Below are 16,963 nucleotides of genomic sequence, written 5' to 3'. Positions count from 1 at the left end.
CATTTGAAATTATAGCAGTACTGAACAAAGGACTTTAGGACCAGTCCCTGAAATTATAGCCATTGCAGTTTCCCCCATGGTCACATGATCAAAATGAGGGTGCTTGGCATCTCCGTATTTACAACTGCAAGGAATGCTTCAACTTCCTCACCTAACTTTTTCCTACCCTTCTATGCCCTTTTGGCTCTCTGCACTCCATGGCCCCTGCACCCTAGCAGACCTTTGCCATCCTTCTGCTTCCACTGCTTACCAAGCATGCCCAGACTAGCCCTTCATGATGAAACAGCTGGCAGACAAGGCTTTTTTTCCCCAGTTCATGCATGGCGGTTTCCTCACGAGACCTGGGGAAGATGGTCTCACAGAGCCAGCATAGCCTTGCAAAGGGACAGGGCAGACACGCATTGTTAGCAGAAGGAACCAGAAGATAGTGAAGGTCAGCTGGAGCGGTAAAGCACAGGAGCTTCAGAATACATAGTGGCAAGGCAACTGCAGTTAGGACTGGGTGAGTTGGTTCGGGCATTGTGCACATGCTGGGCCAGGCTGGGATGTCCCAGACAGTTGTGGCTTCAGATCATTCTGCACTGCTGGGTGAGGCTGTGGCTGCTGAAGGAGGTACACCAAGAAGCCCGAGATCCCGTGTGAAAAGTAGCACAGAGCCATTTAGTTCTAGGGCTGCTTGCCACCCAACATGGTAGGAAGCAGGACAGCCAAAAGAGCAGAGTTGGGATGGAAAAGACATCTGGGCGAGTTGAAGGGGAGGTAATCCCATATCTTGGAAGTATCGGGGCTCAGGTGAGAGGACTGCACCCTGAATGGCTTGAATTGGGGTGGGTCTTTGGCTATTGACAACTGGAATTTGACTAACACAGCAATGGAAAGTGTGGGATTGTTGTTATTAAGCAAAGTGGTCAAGTGACAATGTGCTTTATGACCACATTATTTAGTGGTAGAAATTCCAGTCCCAACTTCTAATGTGCCTAACATTTCTTACATTGTGAAAGTACAATTATTTATACAAGAGCATTTTTGTTTATTATCTGTACTTAGACTTATAGACTGCTTCACAGTGCTTTACAGCCCTCATTAAGGGGTTTACAGAGTCAGCATATTGCCCCTCAACAATCTGGGTCCTCATTTTACTGACCTCAGAAAGATAGAAGGCTGAGTCAACCTTGAGCCAGTGAGACTTGAACTGCCAAACTGATGGCAGCCAGCAATCAGCAGAATTAGTTGCAGTACTACATTCTAACCACTGTACCACCATATTTTCAACCACTACAGATTAAAAACTGTTGATTTCAGGCACTAGAGAGACACAGATTCTATCATCTCTTAATTATTCACTTGACACAAAGTAATGAGGAAAATCTGAATAATTTGCATATTGCAGCAGGAAATATTGCCTTCTGTCTTTAAACAATACCATACCCATACTCAAAGAATACGGTAAGCTTCTGCTTTATTTGAAGAAAATGAATCCATAAAAAGCTCCAAAATAGGTATGGTAACACAGCTATGTTATCATTTTCCAGGTGGATTCACTAAAGCAAAATGCTTATTTGTTCAATTAATTTTTTGAAATTAGGTCCTCAAAACTAGTGGGAGTGAGAAGCACAAAACCCCAACCTTTGAATCAAATCTTGCCATGGTACTTCAAAGGAAGATAAATTTGCTGATTAGGAGGCTTGTGGAATAATTGATTGTAATGCAGAATTATCATGGCCAAATATCAACCAAGTAAGAATAGACCTCAATTCCCCTAACAAAAAGCAATACTGAGCAAGTCTTATTATACTGTGTAGATCTATGGCTGCTTAATGCCAGAATGGACATAATTGTTCTTGCTTTCACAGTGTGGGTTAAGAGTAAGTATTCCCATTAAGCTGATCATTATATTTATATCCTGTTTCATTGTAAGACAACTGATCAATACACATGGTATTATATGACTTGATCATGTTTGGTCTATATTTACCATATATTTTAATAAACATCATCAGGATGACTCAATTAGTGGCCCCAAATAGTGAAAGGGATGGTACAAAATAAAAGGATTTTTTTCTGTCATTACTCTGTTTTTCTTCCCTATATTTTGCTAGCAAGGTATCAAGGCTATATCTATAAATAGAACAATTAGCCCAAAATCAATTCCCAGGAAATCCTCTGAATAAATTTTGCTATGCTTTAATCTTTTAAAGATCAGTTTACTTTAACAGTTGCAATAATAACCATTAAGTCTAAGGTAGGAAAATTATATATTAGCATGTCCAGTTAAAACTGAACCAGCTGATAGGCAAACTGACATTCACAGTTAAGCTCCTAATGAAAATTCACAAGCTCTCTGTAATTTCCTGCAAACTTCCATGTCATATTAATGATGGTCCAAAATCACCAATACAAATAGGTAAGAATACTAAGCAATTAACTAGCCAGACCAATTGAAAATATAACTATCTATTTCTGGAACTTACCTGAAAGAGGAGGCTTATGTGAATGAAGAGTACAAGGTACACTAACAATTAATTTCTGATCAGGAATTGCAGAAAACTTTTCATCTTCTGAAAGCCTGTTTTATATATATTTATAACAAGAAGAAAAGAAAAGAAAACCTGAAGTGATTTATACAGATAACAGTATCTGGGAGAGATTTGTACATTCATTGGTGCTTCTCTTCCTAAACAAAATAATAAGAATGATAAAAAACAGAAAAACTACTCTCATACTGGAAGCCATAATGAAGCTAATGCCTAATTGTTGAGAGTATTTCTTTTTCTGAAAGCTAAAGGGCAGCTTATGAAATTTCTTAACTTTCTGTAAAACGAAAGTCAAACTACAGGAAGAAGACATAATACAACTAATATATATTTCAAATATAAATATTGCCTGGCTTTATAAAACCAGATCAATGTGTAACTCCAGGGCACAAATGATCAATTTGGCAGCAACAACCAATACCTTTTCTAGGACTAACACAAGATGGCATATATAAGACTTAACTAAAGCTTTACTCTAAGTAGGTGAAGGAGGCATAGAAAATACCTAGCTCAAGGGTCCCCAACCTATGGGTCGCGGCCTGGTACCAGGCCATGGGCTGTTGGCCAGCGGGCCACAGAAATGGCTGGCCAAGGTGCATGCATTCCCCCCCTTGCGCTAGCACCCATGGCCGTTTGTGCATGTGCACGGGCACGAACTGGAATGCTAGTGCAGGTGTGTGTGCACGGCCCATTTGCGCATGCGCAAACGGGTGCTAGCTGCCATGGGGGTGCACAGCTGTTCATGCTTGTGCATGACACCAGCGCATGCTGCAAACACGAATGTGGCCACTAGCACTGTGCCAGTGGGCGTGGCCCCGTTTGCCTGCATGTATGTGCAGACACATGCAGTAATTTGAAAGCTGCTCTCCCCTCTGGGCCGCTAGCCTGGAAAGGTTGAAGAACTCTGACCTAGCTTATAGAATGTCAACCACCTAGTTCTTTTCTTCCTGCAATAGGATCAGCACTAACTTACCCACCCTTATATCTCAGCTGTCAATTCCCAACTCTTCAAAACACAAACTCCGACTAGTAGCAAAGAAGATGTGATTTGTAGTTATGGATAACAACATCTTTTCCTTTCCCCACCTACTGAATGGATCTTCAAATGCAGGTGGCATTATCTCTTCAGAGAAAGAAGAAGCAGTCTACTAGTTCTGTTCACAGCCTGGATGGATTTCAATTCCTATACTATCCAACCAGCTGGATGATTATTATGGGAACAGAGGCCTAAAACATCAAGGGGTACCCACTTGATGAACACCACTCTGTAAGTGAGAGGATTTCAAACTTTGTCAGGTCATGAAACCTGTGGGTTAAAAACCTGAACCCTGGATCAAAATGCAAAGTTATTGCAAAAGAAAACTGACTGTGTTCTCTATGTTCAAGGGAACCCTTTTGTTTGCTCTTAGTCTCCCATGAACCCCCATCACCTTCCTGTGGAACTTCCCTGCAAATGTCTGTTTTGTCCCAGCCTATGTGAGTCCTTGTTATACTCACAAGGAAAAACCCCTCTTCCAAGAAACAGGCTGGAACCGCAAGAAAAAACCAACAGACCTGAGTCAATGTCCAAGGCAAATAAACACAGTCCACAGAAACTCAAATCCTCAGCAGAAATGGTTGTCTTTGGCAACCAGCACCTCCCACACCTTCCCCTTTTATAATTCAGCCAAGGCGGGGCTTCCTAATGCCTTCTCCTTTCCCTTTGGAGCCGCCCCATTGCACTCTTCTGTCCCACTCTCTTCTCCTGTCTGCATCCAGGATTTTTCCCAGCTGTTCCTCATCGCTGTCCAACTCAGGCCCCCAGGACATCTGTGTCTCAGCCCAAGCACAATTAAAGGGGCCAGGCTCCTCATCTGACCGTAAGTAATGGAGCTCCTCAGAGCCTTCCTCTGACTCTAATGTCACTCCAGGCCCCTCCTCCTCATCTGAGTCCTCAGACTCAGCTGCCGGATACACTGGCTGGCGAGGAATCCCAACAGTGCCTTGTCATGCCCCCGTCAAAGCCTGAATCTGCTGAGGAAGATGAGCTGGAACTGGAGCCGACAGAGATAGAGGGGGAGGCGTCATTGGCTTTGGAGGAATATGGGGAGGAGCAGGCCGAGGCAGGCCAGGGTCTTTCAGGATTGGGACAGCTTGAAGGGAGGGAGGAGCAGGATGAACATGAGAGACAGAGCTCAGCCGATGAGCAAGGGCCACCCTCTTCTAATCTTAGAGCACGGAGAGTGGAGAGGAGGGAACAATGCAGGCATGCCCAACTACTCGGGAGGAGAGCACACCTGGGGACTGAGATTTAAGGAGATGCTATGGGGAGGGGCATTTGTCGAGAACAAACATTGAATTATTGGAGGTTTGTGTGCAGTTGCCAACGTTGGAAACAACTCTCTGATCTCTTGTTCTATGTTGTGACTTCCTATTTGTAAACCCTGAAACTCTGACCATTGGACTGGCTGACAACCTTGATTTGGTGCTCTAAACCTCAGTTAAAATTTTGGTTTCTCTTCTGAAACTACTCAGGCCAGCTTGTAATTCCAGACTTGTTAGATTTGGATGTATGTTCCTTTCTTTGCTATCTACGTGGCCCTGAGTAAACTGCTGTTCTAATCTAAAAAACTTTTCAAACTACTTGCAGCCAGAGGCTGCTGAAGGTGCGTGTGTGTCTCTCTGTGTGTGTGTCGTTACTTGTACTGGGACTTGCCAGGAATGTGGGAGCATTTGGGGAACATTTGGAGCAATAAAGGGGCGGTTTGAACTGCCAGCTGACTGTGTTGCCTCTGTGCTGTGCCCTAGTCATCACATTCATCTATTGGCTCTACAATTATATCCTTCCCCCCTCCCAATTTAATAATAATTGGATATTCACTGAAGGCACTTTAAAACATTTCTTGAAAAAAATAGCTTTGTAACATCATGGGAAAGAGACAACTAATCAGAGATCTTGTATTAAGAAACAGCACCCATTCTTTTAAACTTCTTTGTAAAACTCAACTAAGCATTTCTAACTAAATGTTACTCAATAATACTGCACATAAATAATATAACAAAATCAATATCCCTACCTTAATGGTACATCTGTATTTCCCTGGACTCTACCCAGCACAAGAATTTCATATGGCTTTTTGTGAAGAGAATCTAATGGAATCACAAATTCCCCAGACTTTGTAATCTGAAATAGAGAAACTTGAACAAATGTAGCAAATGGAAACAAGAGGCATAAGGTATTTTTTGTGTGTGTTTTACACAAATTTGTTTTTAATACAGAAAACAGTGACTGTTTTCTATATTAGTTGAGCACTATATCTATATATAAATACTTCTAACACGAGTACAAATAAAAAAATACAAATCCATACATTTCTCCAGATAGGGATTCAAATCTGGTCAAACAAAATCAATTCTAGTGTTTTATGTATCCCTCACTGAGGCTAAATGCTACAAATTGTCCATTTAACACTGAGATAAATTAAGATTAAACTTGAGCTAACTATGTCAGCATTACTTAAGAACAAAATAAGTGTTGAAGTTGAGGAATATTGAGGTTCAAGTATATAAGGGAAGCTACTGAATAGGGGATTGCTGTGTATGTAAAAGCAAAATTGGAACACTGGACACTGCTACAATCACTGATTGGGGCAATTTATGCTTGAAGGGCTGCAATCTGATCACCACGGGAAAATGGCATCGTTCCCTTTCCTTTCCATTTATAACTTTTCTAAGGAAATCAACAATATGGTGATAACAGCTCCTCCAATTTAAAAATCCTATTCCTTGATGTTAGATCAATTGCTGGACAAGCATCTATTGACAAAATGTGAATCATAGACCCTTGGCTGACAGAAATTGAAGCAATTGTATCTTTCCTAGCTTTGTTCACCAGGCAACTCTATATTGTACACCAGAATAAGTTTGGAAAGCAGGCAGGAGAAAGTACATGGGCTGCAGAAATTTCATCTCACTTATCCCAATGCTTCATCCCCTATCTGCTAATTCTGAGCATAACCTTTTGTATTCGAGTGGCTGGAACAGTGGAGAGAACAGACCTTTTTGAAACAGCTTAAGATTTGTTTTGCACCTTGGAAACAATTGTGATTCAGTTCACCAAAGCAAAAATGTAAGCCAATTAGTCTCAACCAAGAATTTAAGTGGCCTCAAATTGTAAACAGCCTACAGAACTACTGCCGGACTAGTCTCCTCTGAGCTTTCCACTTTGCTCCCAAGCTAGGTATTTTCATGACCGCTCATGACTGGCACACAGCATGTTTTCAGTGTTCAGGTGCTCATCAAAGCCATGTGTTTTGCACATATTACTAAAGCATTCATGAAGCCATTCAGCCTGGAAGTTCTTTTGTCATAACCAGAAGGTAGTGCTAGATTATTGATCTATGAAATAATAGAAAATACTTGTAGCTCGGGTTTTAGATTTTGGCTGTGGTTTGTTCTCCAAGCTTGTTTCAACATAATTTCTGAACATTTTGTTACCAAACTAGGTAACATCATCAAGATTTTCTTGTCCTATTCTCCTTAGCTTATAAATGTCTTGTTGATCTATGGTGTCCCATAGGGTTCAATCCTTTCCTTATGCTATATGGTATCTACAAAAAACTGCCACAGAAGGTCATTTGGAAGTTTTAAATCAGCTCCTTACTATACTACACTGTGGGGGAAAGAAGGTATTGTTTTTACAGAAACTATAGAGCTAGTCTTTGGAAGAATACATTGCATATTTTTCTAACCTTATGAATTTTGCTTGAGTATGGAAGCTATACATAGGAGCTAGGACAAGAGACCCGTTACACACAAAGCCAGCTTTACAAGAATTTGCTGATATGATAGTTACTTCAAAGACAGCCCCTAGGAACCAATAGCCATAAAAGGTTATTTGTAAATAAGGGCAGGGGGTGATAGAATATGAGGAATGGGAAATGTAATCAAGGTGGGGAATAATGTATTCACTTTAGGCACTTCGGATAGGTCAGGGGTCGGCAACCTAAAAAAGGAAAAGAGCCACCGGGAACCAGTTCCATCACAAATTAAAAAAACTGGGAGCCGCGCGCATGTGTCCATGCACGCGCATGCGCAAAAAAAAACGTTTTGCGCATGCGCAAAACGGTTTTTTGCGCATGCGCGGACACACGCGGTTGCCATTTTTTTTTAAAAGTGAGATGGAACCGGTTCCCGGTTGCCCGACGGCGACGGCCCGTCTGCAAAGCTGCCGCTTTCGGCAGCTTTGCAGACGGGCCGCAGCAGCTTCCTCAAAGAGCGACGCCGTGGCCCGTTCGCGCGGAGGTACGCGCGCACCTCTCCAAAGGTTTGGGGAGGTGCGCGCGCACCTCCGCCCATTCGGGGAGGTGCGCGCGCACCTCTCCAAACGGGCGGTGCCACTCTCCATTTGGAGAGGTGCGCGCGCACCACTGCCCGTTCGAAGAGGTGCGCGCGCACCGGGCGGCTGGGAGCCGCAGGAGACGGCTCAAAGAGCCGCATGCGGCTCCGGAGCTGCGGGTTGCCGACCCGTGGGATAGGTTGTGACAGCCTGAGTACTCAGCCAGAGGAAAAGGTGGGAGGTAAATTTGTGACGGCAATAGGGAACATAAAGAAATTAAACTGATGATTTAAGATGTGTCCACTGTACCTGCAAGTATGTGATACACCCTCTTTGCAAAGTAGTAAAAATAAAAATATTGTTGTTTTCTCTGGAAGATTTGGCTGATGACTGTTTATTCCAAACTAGACAACGAATCCCACATACACCAAGGAAGCAACTGATATACTTGAACCTTATTTAAAATGTTCAAGTATATTTAATAATGGCCCAGATGAGAAGTAACAAGCTGAAATTACTTCAGACAAGATAACAGTGTTGTTAGTAAAGAAGAAAATAAGATTTGGAAATTGAAATTCAGCTCGTTTGGGGTAGAGGTTCATTCCCTCTGAAAGCTGGAGAACTCCGTGATCCTAAGCTGTAAGTTTCATCTTTGTGTACTAGCCCGCCATCTGCAGGACTTTCTGAGCCTGACATGTTTGACAATGGTTATCGACTGTGCTCTGCATGAAGCTACCCTTTGGAAAAATGTCCAGACGTTGTGGCTGGTGTAAAATGTGGCAGCTGAGCTGCCAACCAAAGCAAAGTACAGGGAATGTATGAATCTAGACATTCTGCATTGCTTGCTAATGGCATACGAGTCAATGCTAGTCTACAGGGGTTGGCTATCTATAAAATATCATCTTCCATTTAGACCTTGTCCACCTTTTAACACTGGTAGAAGAGGCCCTTTTTAAGAGGCAACCACTATCAGAAACTCATCATTCTGATACATGAGAAGGGACATCTTTGATCTCCAGCTATAGACTACACTCCCTTAGAAGGTGCCTTTGTTTTGTGAGTTTATTATTAATGTTTGTTTACTTTTCATATAGTTGTTCTTAAGTGATCACCAGAACAGAAAGATGGATTAAGGAATTACAAACAAACCTATTCTCTCACTAAAATTTCTAGTAGAAAAACTAAAAAAACAACAGTATAAGCTCTGCTCTGGTATTGCTCACACATTTCTAGGTTGACAATGTTCTCATTTATTCCTTAATTTTAACTGTAATAAAAATACAAATATGGTAAGTCTGATGTTCAGAACTGAGGTGCATGAGTTCTTGATTATCCCAACCTGTCACTTATAAATTAAGAAAAATAAATAAAAAATAAGGTAAAATGCATTTAAAATGTACCACTAAGATTAGTACTGGAATCACCATAAGAAATATTAAATAGGTGAAAAAATCCAGCAAACTTACTTTTATCCAAAACCATTCAACAACACCATGTATAGACCAGTGAGGATAAAGTTCATTCTTTACAAATTGTAAATGCTTTTGTCTGTTGGTCACCCATGTGACCACAAGACAATTTGGAGCTGCCAATGCTGGAACAGGAATTTCCTTGATTTGCCAGTGAGACAAGAAACCATACCTAAATGTGGATACATTGAGAAAATTTAGAAATCATCCAAATCAACAAAAGATGTTTGAAATTGTCTGACACTTTTACAAACTTTGTCTAATTTAATATCTAACTAGATTAAATTTGATTCAAGAGTGACATCCAGTGGTGAAAAGCTTTCCTTTTACATTTGGATCTACTGAATGCAGCAATCTAATTACAATCCATTTTCACTTCAAAAAGCAGATACATACTGGAGAGGGGAAAAAAAATTCTGAAGCAAAATGAGCTTTTAATGAAATATTTTGCTGCATTTCTGAATATTAGATTAATAGTTGGAGGTGCAATAACTGTAATTTATTCCATTTATGTGGTGTTTTGGAAGCACCATCTTGTTCAAGTATGAAATTCACTACTAAAGAGTGGCTATCGGTCACCAGATTACAGTATTTTAAAGTGGGATTATGAAAATTCTGATAAAATAAAAATATTAATGGCTGACAATCCTGATGATTATGTACTTCCTGCCATATGAGACTGTAGACTTCTGAATGACAGCTACTGTGGATAAGCAACAAGAGACTTATATTCATATTCTGCTTGAAAGCTTCCCATAAGCATAAAATTAACTATCATGGATACAGAATGCTGGGCTATACAGCAATCTAATTAATTTTACAATAGAATAGTGTCATTTAATAAATACTAACCATTACATCCTCTTACATTTAATAATCTCAATCATAAAAAGCTTGCTAGAACACATTTAATCATTTTTTTATATCAAGCATATACCAGAAATTTTATTCAGATACCCTTTTGCAAATTACTTACTTTTGTTGTAGCACTAAAACCTTAACATGCCAGATGGCATGGTATTAAAAGTTATATACTTAATTTATATAAAAATATACATTTATGGGAATCATACCGATTGCTTCTTTTAACTGACTTGTTCTCCCATGGTGGGTCTATAACAATTATGTCATACTTCTTTTTATCTGAAAAAAAGAAACATTCTTTGAAATTATAAAAGTATTTCCCATATTTTAAGCCCCCAATACTCAAATCTTTCAAAGGAAGTGAAAGTATGATCTTTCCCTACATAAAAATATATAAAGAAGTCTGCCCTTATAAGTTTATGTCAGCCATATTGCTTTTATATGTAAAAGCTGTATTTAACTAATGACTCAGTTTCATATCGCAAACAATTATAACAGCTTCACATGTACCATAACATCTGTACCATAAAATTGTTCAAATGGATAATCAGGTCTTTCAATTCGTCCTTTACTAAAATATACACAGAAGTGCTACGGCAAAATATTTAGGGATCGCTAAACAGGTGAGTAATTTTACTAAGATATGTACTTACAATTTAAAAGTGGCTGCATACATGAAAAATCTGATAAAAGAAATGAACTTCTGGGGGGAAATAAGTAGTTCTGTCCCATTAGTGTTAACATCTTTGCATTGTCCGTATTATTTTCAGTAACACAGATTAATTGAACTTGTTCTGGGTCAGAGGTTTCCTTGTCTATTACACATTTTTGTTCTTTTTCTTTCATAGGAACGAAACACTTGGCCATCTCACATAGCTCAGCCAAACTGCAATTACTGTGTCCTCTGTCAGATGTCTTGACATAAAACTGGTCTATAGGATTAGGCTGAAGGAAACCATTTCTGCGTGCCTCCTGGATTAACCTTCTAGTCCCATCCAGAATTATGCTGCTGATCTGTGTACAGCAATAAAAGATAAAGGAAAATTGCTTGAAACATGTAGATTTGTCAATTGTAACATACTAAGACGTTCATATGAATTAATAACTGCACAAGGTAAACATTAAACAGTTATAAAATGATTTTAGATTTGTTCATCTTAAAATTATTTCTTGGTGTTTGAATGGAGAATTCTTCACATGGACATTTTTGCAAACAGAATCATTACAATACAGATAGGATAATTATAAATTTATAGCAATCGTCTGCTAACCTTGAGGCCTACAGATTCATCACTACTTAATTTGCAATTTGAAAATGAAACTAAACTATTTAAAAATATTCACTGTATTTAGGATTACACAAGATTAATAAACCCAATTAACAACTACCACCATCAAAAGGTCTAACTTACACATAACAAGAATGTCTTTCTTTGTACAAGAAGCCAAACTACATGCATACATCACACTAAGCCATGGCTTAGCCAGACTGTTGAATAAGAGATTCACATATTGTTATGTAATAAATTCATGGTTTATAAATAAGATTAGCAAAAAAAACCACCCCCAAAATCATGCTAAGTACCTTATGACTTAGTCTTAGGACATTATGTAAGTCTGTTCTTAGTTAATTCATAATCTAAACTATAAAAATGGCTTTTTTAATAATGCTAAACGACCCCAAACCAAACACATTATGACTCAGCATGTATGTTACTCAGGATATATTCTTTTACCGTAGTTGTGGTTAACAAATCATGACTTCGTGTTACCCTGACAGAAGCAAATAATTCCCTACTATTCTAAAAATGCATTTGCCACTGGTGTGAAACAATTAAAATTAACAAAACTTCTGGTTTTTCTAGCATTTGAAATCAGTTATTTATTGCCCACGATTGTAGTTAAAAGTACAGCATACTCTGGCCCATGCATAATCTCTTAAGTCATTTCTTATAGAATATTCTAGTCATTTAACCACTATTAAGCTAAAATAGTAGTAAGTAGAATAGGCTTTATAACACTTCAGCAATGACTGGATGAGGCTATCGAGACATTAAAGTCAATAATGGGGAAATAGCCTTAGTCACAATAAATAGACTATGTCTACACTACGGTTCATGAAAGAACTTAAGAAAATTTTATTTAAGAAAATTTCATACTAGCTCTTTTTCACTGGGTTTGTTATTATTTTTTAATCATTCAGTGACTTCTGAGATTTTGCATCCTCATCTATCAGTTCTTTTGTCATCAGAGTATCTAGCCACATTTTTTATGCTGGCCTCTTTGTCAATTGCCTTCCGTTTTTCCAAGCAACAGTGTCTTCTTCAATAACTCACCTTCATATTTTGTGCCCCAAATATTTAAGCTTTAGCTTCATTATTGATGCTCCCAGTGAAGTCTAGTTTTACTTCATCTAATATTGTTTCTTCTCCCTATAGCCCAGAATATTCTCAACATTTTTTTCTAGCAGCACAATTCAAAGGCATCTTTTTTTCTTTAACTTTTCTGATAATCCAACATTCACGTTAAAATATGGGAAACCATGATCCTGCTAATACAGACCACTGTTGGTAGTATAATGTCTTGTAATATTTTATCTAAATATATCATTGCAAACTTTTAATTTACTTCATTTTACAAAGCATTCTGAATATGCCATTCCAAAATAGTTGACTTGCAGTATCAACTCTTCCTTTTTAAAATACTATTTATAGGTAGTCCTCAACTTATGACTACAATTGAACCCAAAATTTCTGTTGCTCATTTGTTAAGTGAATTCTGCCCCATTTTACAACTTTCTTGCCACAGCTGTTAAGTGAATCACTGCAGTTGTTAAGTTAGTAACATGGTTGTTAAGTAAATCTGGCTTTCCTATTGATTTTGCTTGTCAGAAGGTCGCAAAAGGTGATCATATTAACCTCGGACACTGCAACCATCATAAATATGAACCATTTGCCCAACATCTGAATTTTGATCACACGAACATTAAGAGGCTGCAATGGCCATAAGTGTGCAAAACAGTCAAGTCTTTTTTTTTCAGGGCTGTTGTAACTTCAAATGGTCACTAAATCAACTGTTCTAAGTCAAGGACTACCTGCATAATGAATTTTCCACACTGAAATACGGCTGAAATACCAATCTGTCCACTGTAGACTCTTTTATACTTTTTTCACAGGAGATGAGATATGCCTAATATTTACCAATATATACTCATTAATTTTAGATTAGCAAAAAGTGTGTTTTATAGTAGAAATTGCAATTAAAACTCCCCCCCCCAAAATGCAATATGATTTTAGAATAGTTTGCACTAAGCAAAGGTGGGTTCTGGTGTAGGGGTTAAGGAGCTGGTGTAGAAATCAGAAGACTGTGAATTCAAGTCCTGCCTTGGGCATGAAAGCTGGCTGGGTAACTTTGGGTCAGTCTTAGCCACTCTTTGGCCCAATTCACCTTATACGGTTGTTGTTGTGGGGAAAATAGCAGGAAGGAATATTAGGTATATTTGCTGCCTTGAATTACTTATGAAGGAAGGTGGAATAAAAATCTGATAAATAAACCACATTATACCTAAACTTTTATTTCAACACACAATAGGATGAGCATGTGTGCGTCACAAAAACAAATGGCACTGTCCCATTATTCAAACTTACCTTTAAATGATAATGTAAGATATCACTTTCACCATGATTAAGTTCACTGCTTCTTTTCCGTTTCTAAAGTTGAAAATGGGCGTTAGCAATACTACCATTCAAATGTTTATCTACATTAACTACATTCTGTATATAAGGAAAAGATGTATTTTGCGATGAACTAGCATCCCTTAAACTTCACAAAGACAACTAAATGTGTATGTTAGTAAAGAGCAGAATCTTATAAATGCACAACTTGCAACCTAATTGGTTGGACTCGACGGTGGCAATGCTTCTCAGAATCTCACAATTCACCAACCATAAGATCTAGTGGGATGTAGCTACTTGGGAATTTCCTTTGTGGTATTTATCTCCCACTTTTTCAGTTCTTTGGGAAATGTTCTTCAGGGAACTTCAGGGAAATCCTGATTTTGATTTAATTAAGTCCTTCTTTCACCCACCAAGCTTCTTTCGCAAAAGAAGGTCCTAAAGCAGGCATGTCAAACTGCCAGCCTGCGAGCCAGATGCATCATGACAAAACCGCACCCTCCCCATTGGCGGCAATGGGGAAAAAGTCACATGACATCGCAAGTTTGACATGCATGCCCTAGAGGGTCTTCTTCCAAAGGTGGAGCACAAGAGAAATTCAGCTGCCAGGATTGCCATTACTAAGCAATGCAGTCACATGACATCACATTTGCATCAGTTAGCAGTGGAAATTTTGGTCCCAATTACCATTGTTAACTAAGAACTATGTGTAACACTAATTACCTACAATATCCCTCTCCAATATGAGATGAGCTCCAGATGACCTCACACACAATTCTCTTATCCAAAGCCCATGCTGGCTGGAGATAATGGAAATTGGCATACTGGGGGAAGTGGTGTTATCTAGCTAGTGTTTCATACCCTGATCCTATCCAGAAATACCAGCGCTACATTTTCATGAAAATTACAGCAGTAATACAGTATATCCAGGGACCACCAGATGTTGGTGACCCAAAATAAATGGACTATAGAAATTGTCTTGATATTTAGGTTTTTGGAAAGAAAAAACTACGGGGTTTTTTTGCAGTATCCTTTTCATTCTAAACTGACTATAGGAAAAATATAGCATTTTCAGACAACTATGAGAGTGTTCCACTTTTATTTTCAGACGTGTCACTGTATGTGACACAGAAACTACAACAGCCATGTGGTTTTTCAAAGAGAAAATGCCACATAAGGAAACCAGCATTAAACAATTCCTTCTAAGAATACAGCTCAGGGACTGCAAATACATATGATAGCATGAGTGTAAGACATATATTATTACTATATTACTCACTGAACTACTAGTATGGTCTTCTAGAACAGGCCACTGTTATCTATAAATTCACTAATAAAATTTTACTAGCACATGCTAAAATTAGGTGTACTTGATTTCATTTACCAGAGGTTTATTAAATGCTGAAAGCAGGTAAAATTATACAGTGTTTATTACCAATAAGCTACAAGGAACACTTTTGGACTGCAAAAGTAACAATCTATAACTATTTTTATAATAAACCAGGGATTTCATTTTATGCTATTTACAGATGAAAGTGTATGTAAATATGTAAGAAACATGTCTTTATACTCTACCTTTTTAGCTTTAACTGTAATAACAGATTTGTTGTCCTTGTCATTTTTCTGCTGTTCAGATTTACTAGTTTCTAGATTAGTCCCACTATGCTTTTCCGTCTGGAAGCTTGCAGGAATATGGGGCTTAAGTACATTAAAAAAATCTTCTCGAAATAAGTATGTCCTCTTTACCATCTGATTAGATTTTTCTCCTGAGTTTCTAAATTCAGGAATAATTTGTTTTGCACATGATTTTATGTGAATCAGATTTGTATCTGAGGAAGCAGGAACAATATTGTCAAAAGAATCCTGAGCTGACTGCTCAAGAGAATGGCAAAAATTGTAGCCAGATTTATTTATAAAAGAGAGGTGATCTAGCATCCAGCCAGCTGGCAGATAACATACAATTGACATTGTCTGCTTTCCAAGGCATTCTTCCAAATGATTAAAAACTGTATTCCTTGGGTGGTGGGGAGGAACAGAGATATAAATCTTTAGAGAAGTGTTGCATTAACCATTAGTTTATCCAAATGCCAACTATTTTAATTCAATCCTGTGAAACTAGGACTTTCTATGAGCAGTGCATTTCTCTTCTGTTCAAGAGACCAATCATTTTCAAGCATCCATGTGAGTCTGAAAAAAAGATGCCATTGCTTTAAGAAATTAGCAGTTCATTAAAAATAAGACTATTCTTATAGCCAATGAGAAGATACTTTCCTGTATTCTGTATCCAATATTTTGCATAACAAAAAGGAAAACTAGCAATAATGACATTCAGAGGTATTTTTCAGTGAAAAATTATTGATATACGAGATCCTATACTGTGTCATACATCATCCACTGTTCCTGTAGCTGAATGTTAGGCTAAGGTTCAAATTAAAAACATAAATTCCCCATAAGTAAAACCATATGTCTAAACACATCAAAACATTTGAGCAAACAAAAGTTAGTTTTGCTTAAAAATCTGGGTAATTATAACATTTAGATTAGTATAGCTGAGAGAGCTCACTGCTTTAGATACCTATCTTGTTACAATTCTGGAAGAGCCATAGCAGATCTATCAGTCTAGTTACTATCCCTCTTGCACTACAGTGGTTCCCTACAACTATTTAGCGAAACCCTAGGAGAGATTACATTTGAGCTGGGTTCTTTCTTGCAGTCTTGCCCTAAATTATAGTTATAACTTAGTAAATCTCGCAGAATTCTATGGAGTTTATTTCTGAGTAAACCATGGCATTTTCGATCGCGGTGAGCAGATCGCGTAGTAGCCTACGAGCCAAGTCTTCTGCTCCGTCTCGGACTCGAATAGCCGCGCTCACAGAGCCCATAAAGGACAAACATCAGTCTGTAAGCATGCCAGCTGGACAGGGAAGAACATACTTCGCTCCCAAGGGAGAAACCACCTTCCCGCCTGTAACTCACAGCTACAGCGAAGCGCTTCGGTGGAACGCCGGAGATAACCATAGAGAAAACACGCGACTGGTCCGCTTGAGCAATTTTATCCTGAAGACAACTTCCTGTTTCTGAAGGAAATGACGTTAAGTTCCTGGG

At 38.7% G+C, this 16,963-nt stretch overlaps 1 protein-coding gene and 1 long non-coding RNA gene across 6 annotated transcripts in view; one reads left to right on the top strand and one right to left on the bottom strand.

The window, feature by feature from the left end:
- Positions 1 to 16,898, bottom strand: part of METTL4 (methyltransferase 4, N6-adenosine) — a 197,342-nt gene extending 180,444 nt beyond the window's left edge. For 2 of the 5 annotated variants that reach the window (XR_014026108.1, XM_081325152.1), the window contains exons 1-7: positions 15,434 to 16,810; positions 13,832 to 13,894; positions 10,838 to 11,198; positions 10,394 to 10,463; positions 9,318 to 9,492; positions 5,591 to 5,697; positions 2,472 to 2,566 (exon numbers count right to left, since the gene is read on the bottom strand). Coding sequence is in view for 4 of the 5 variants with exons in the window: in XM_081325152.1 (XP_081181278.1) it covers positions 2,472 to 2,566; positions 5,591 to 5,697; positions 9,318 to 9,492; positions 10,394 to 10,463; positions 10,838 to 11,198; positions 13,832 to 13,894; positions 15,434 to 15,826 (1,264 nt within the window). In the remaining variant the exon portion in view is untranslated. Of the gene's footprint in view, positions 1 to 2,471; positions 2,567 to 5,590; positions 5,698 to 9,317; positions 9,493 to 10,393; positions 10,464 to 10,837; positions 11,199 to 13,831; positions 13,895 to 15,433 lie in introns of all 5 variants that reach the window. The other 3 variants (XM_081325150.1, XM_081325149.1, XM_081325151.1) reach the window with 3 other exon arrangements.
- Positions 7,220 to 11,154, top strand: LOC308666366. Its single transcript, XR_014026109.1, has 3 exons — positions 7,220 to 7,502; positions 8,051 to 8,490; positions 11,033 to 11,154. It is a non-coding gene; the product is annotated as an uncharacterized lncRNA (long non-coding RNA).
- Positions 16,899 to 16,963: the final 65 nt, after the last annotated feature.

This window comes from Vipera berus, assembly GCF_964194415.1.
Source record: "Vipera berus genome assembly, chromosome: 3".
In the NCBI taxonomy this organism is placed as follows: Eukaryota; Metazoa; Chordata; class Lepidosauria; order Squamata; family Viperidae; genus Vipera; species Vipera berus.
This window is presented reverse-complemented; position numbering and strand designations above follow the sequence as displayed.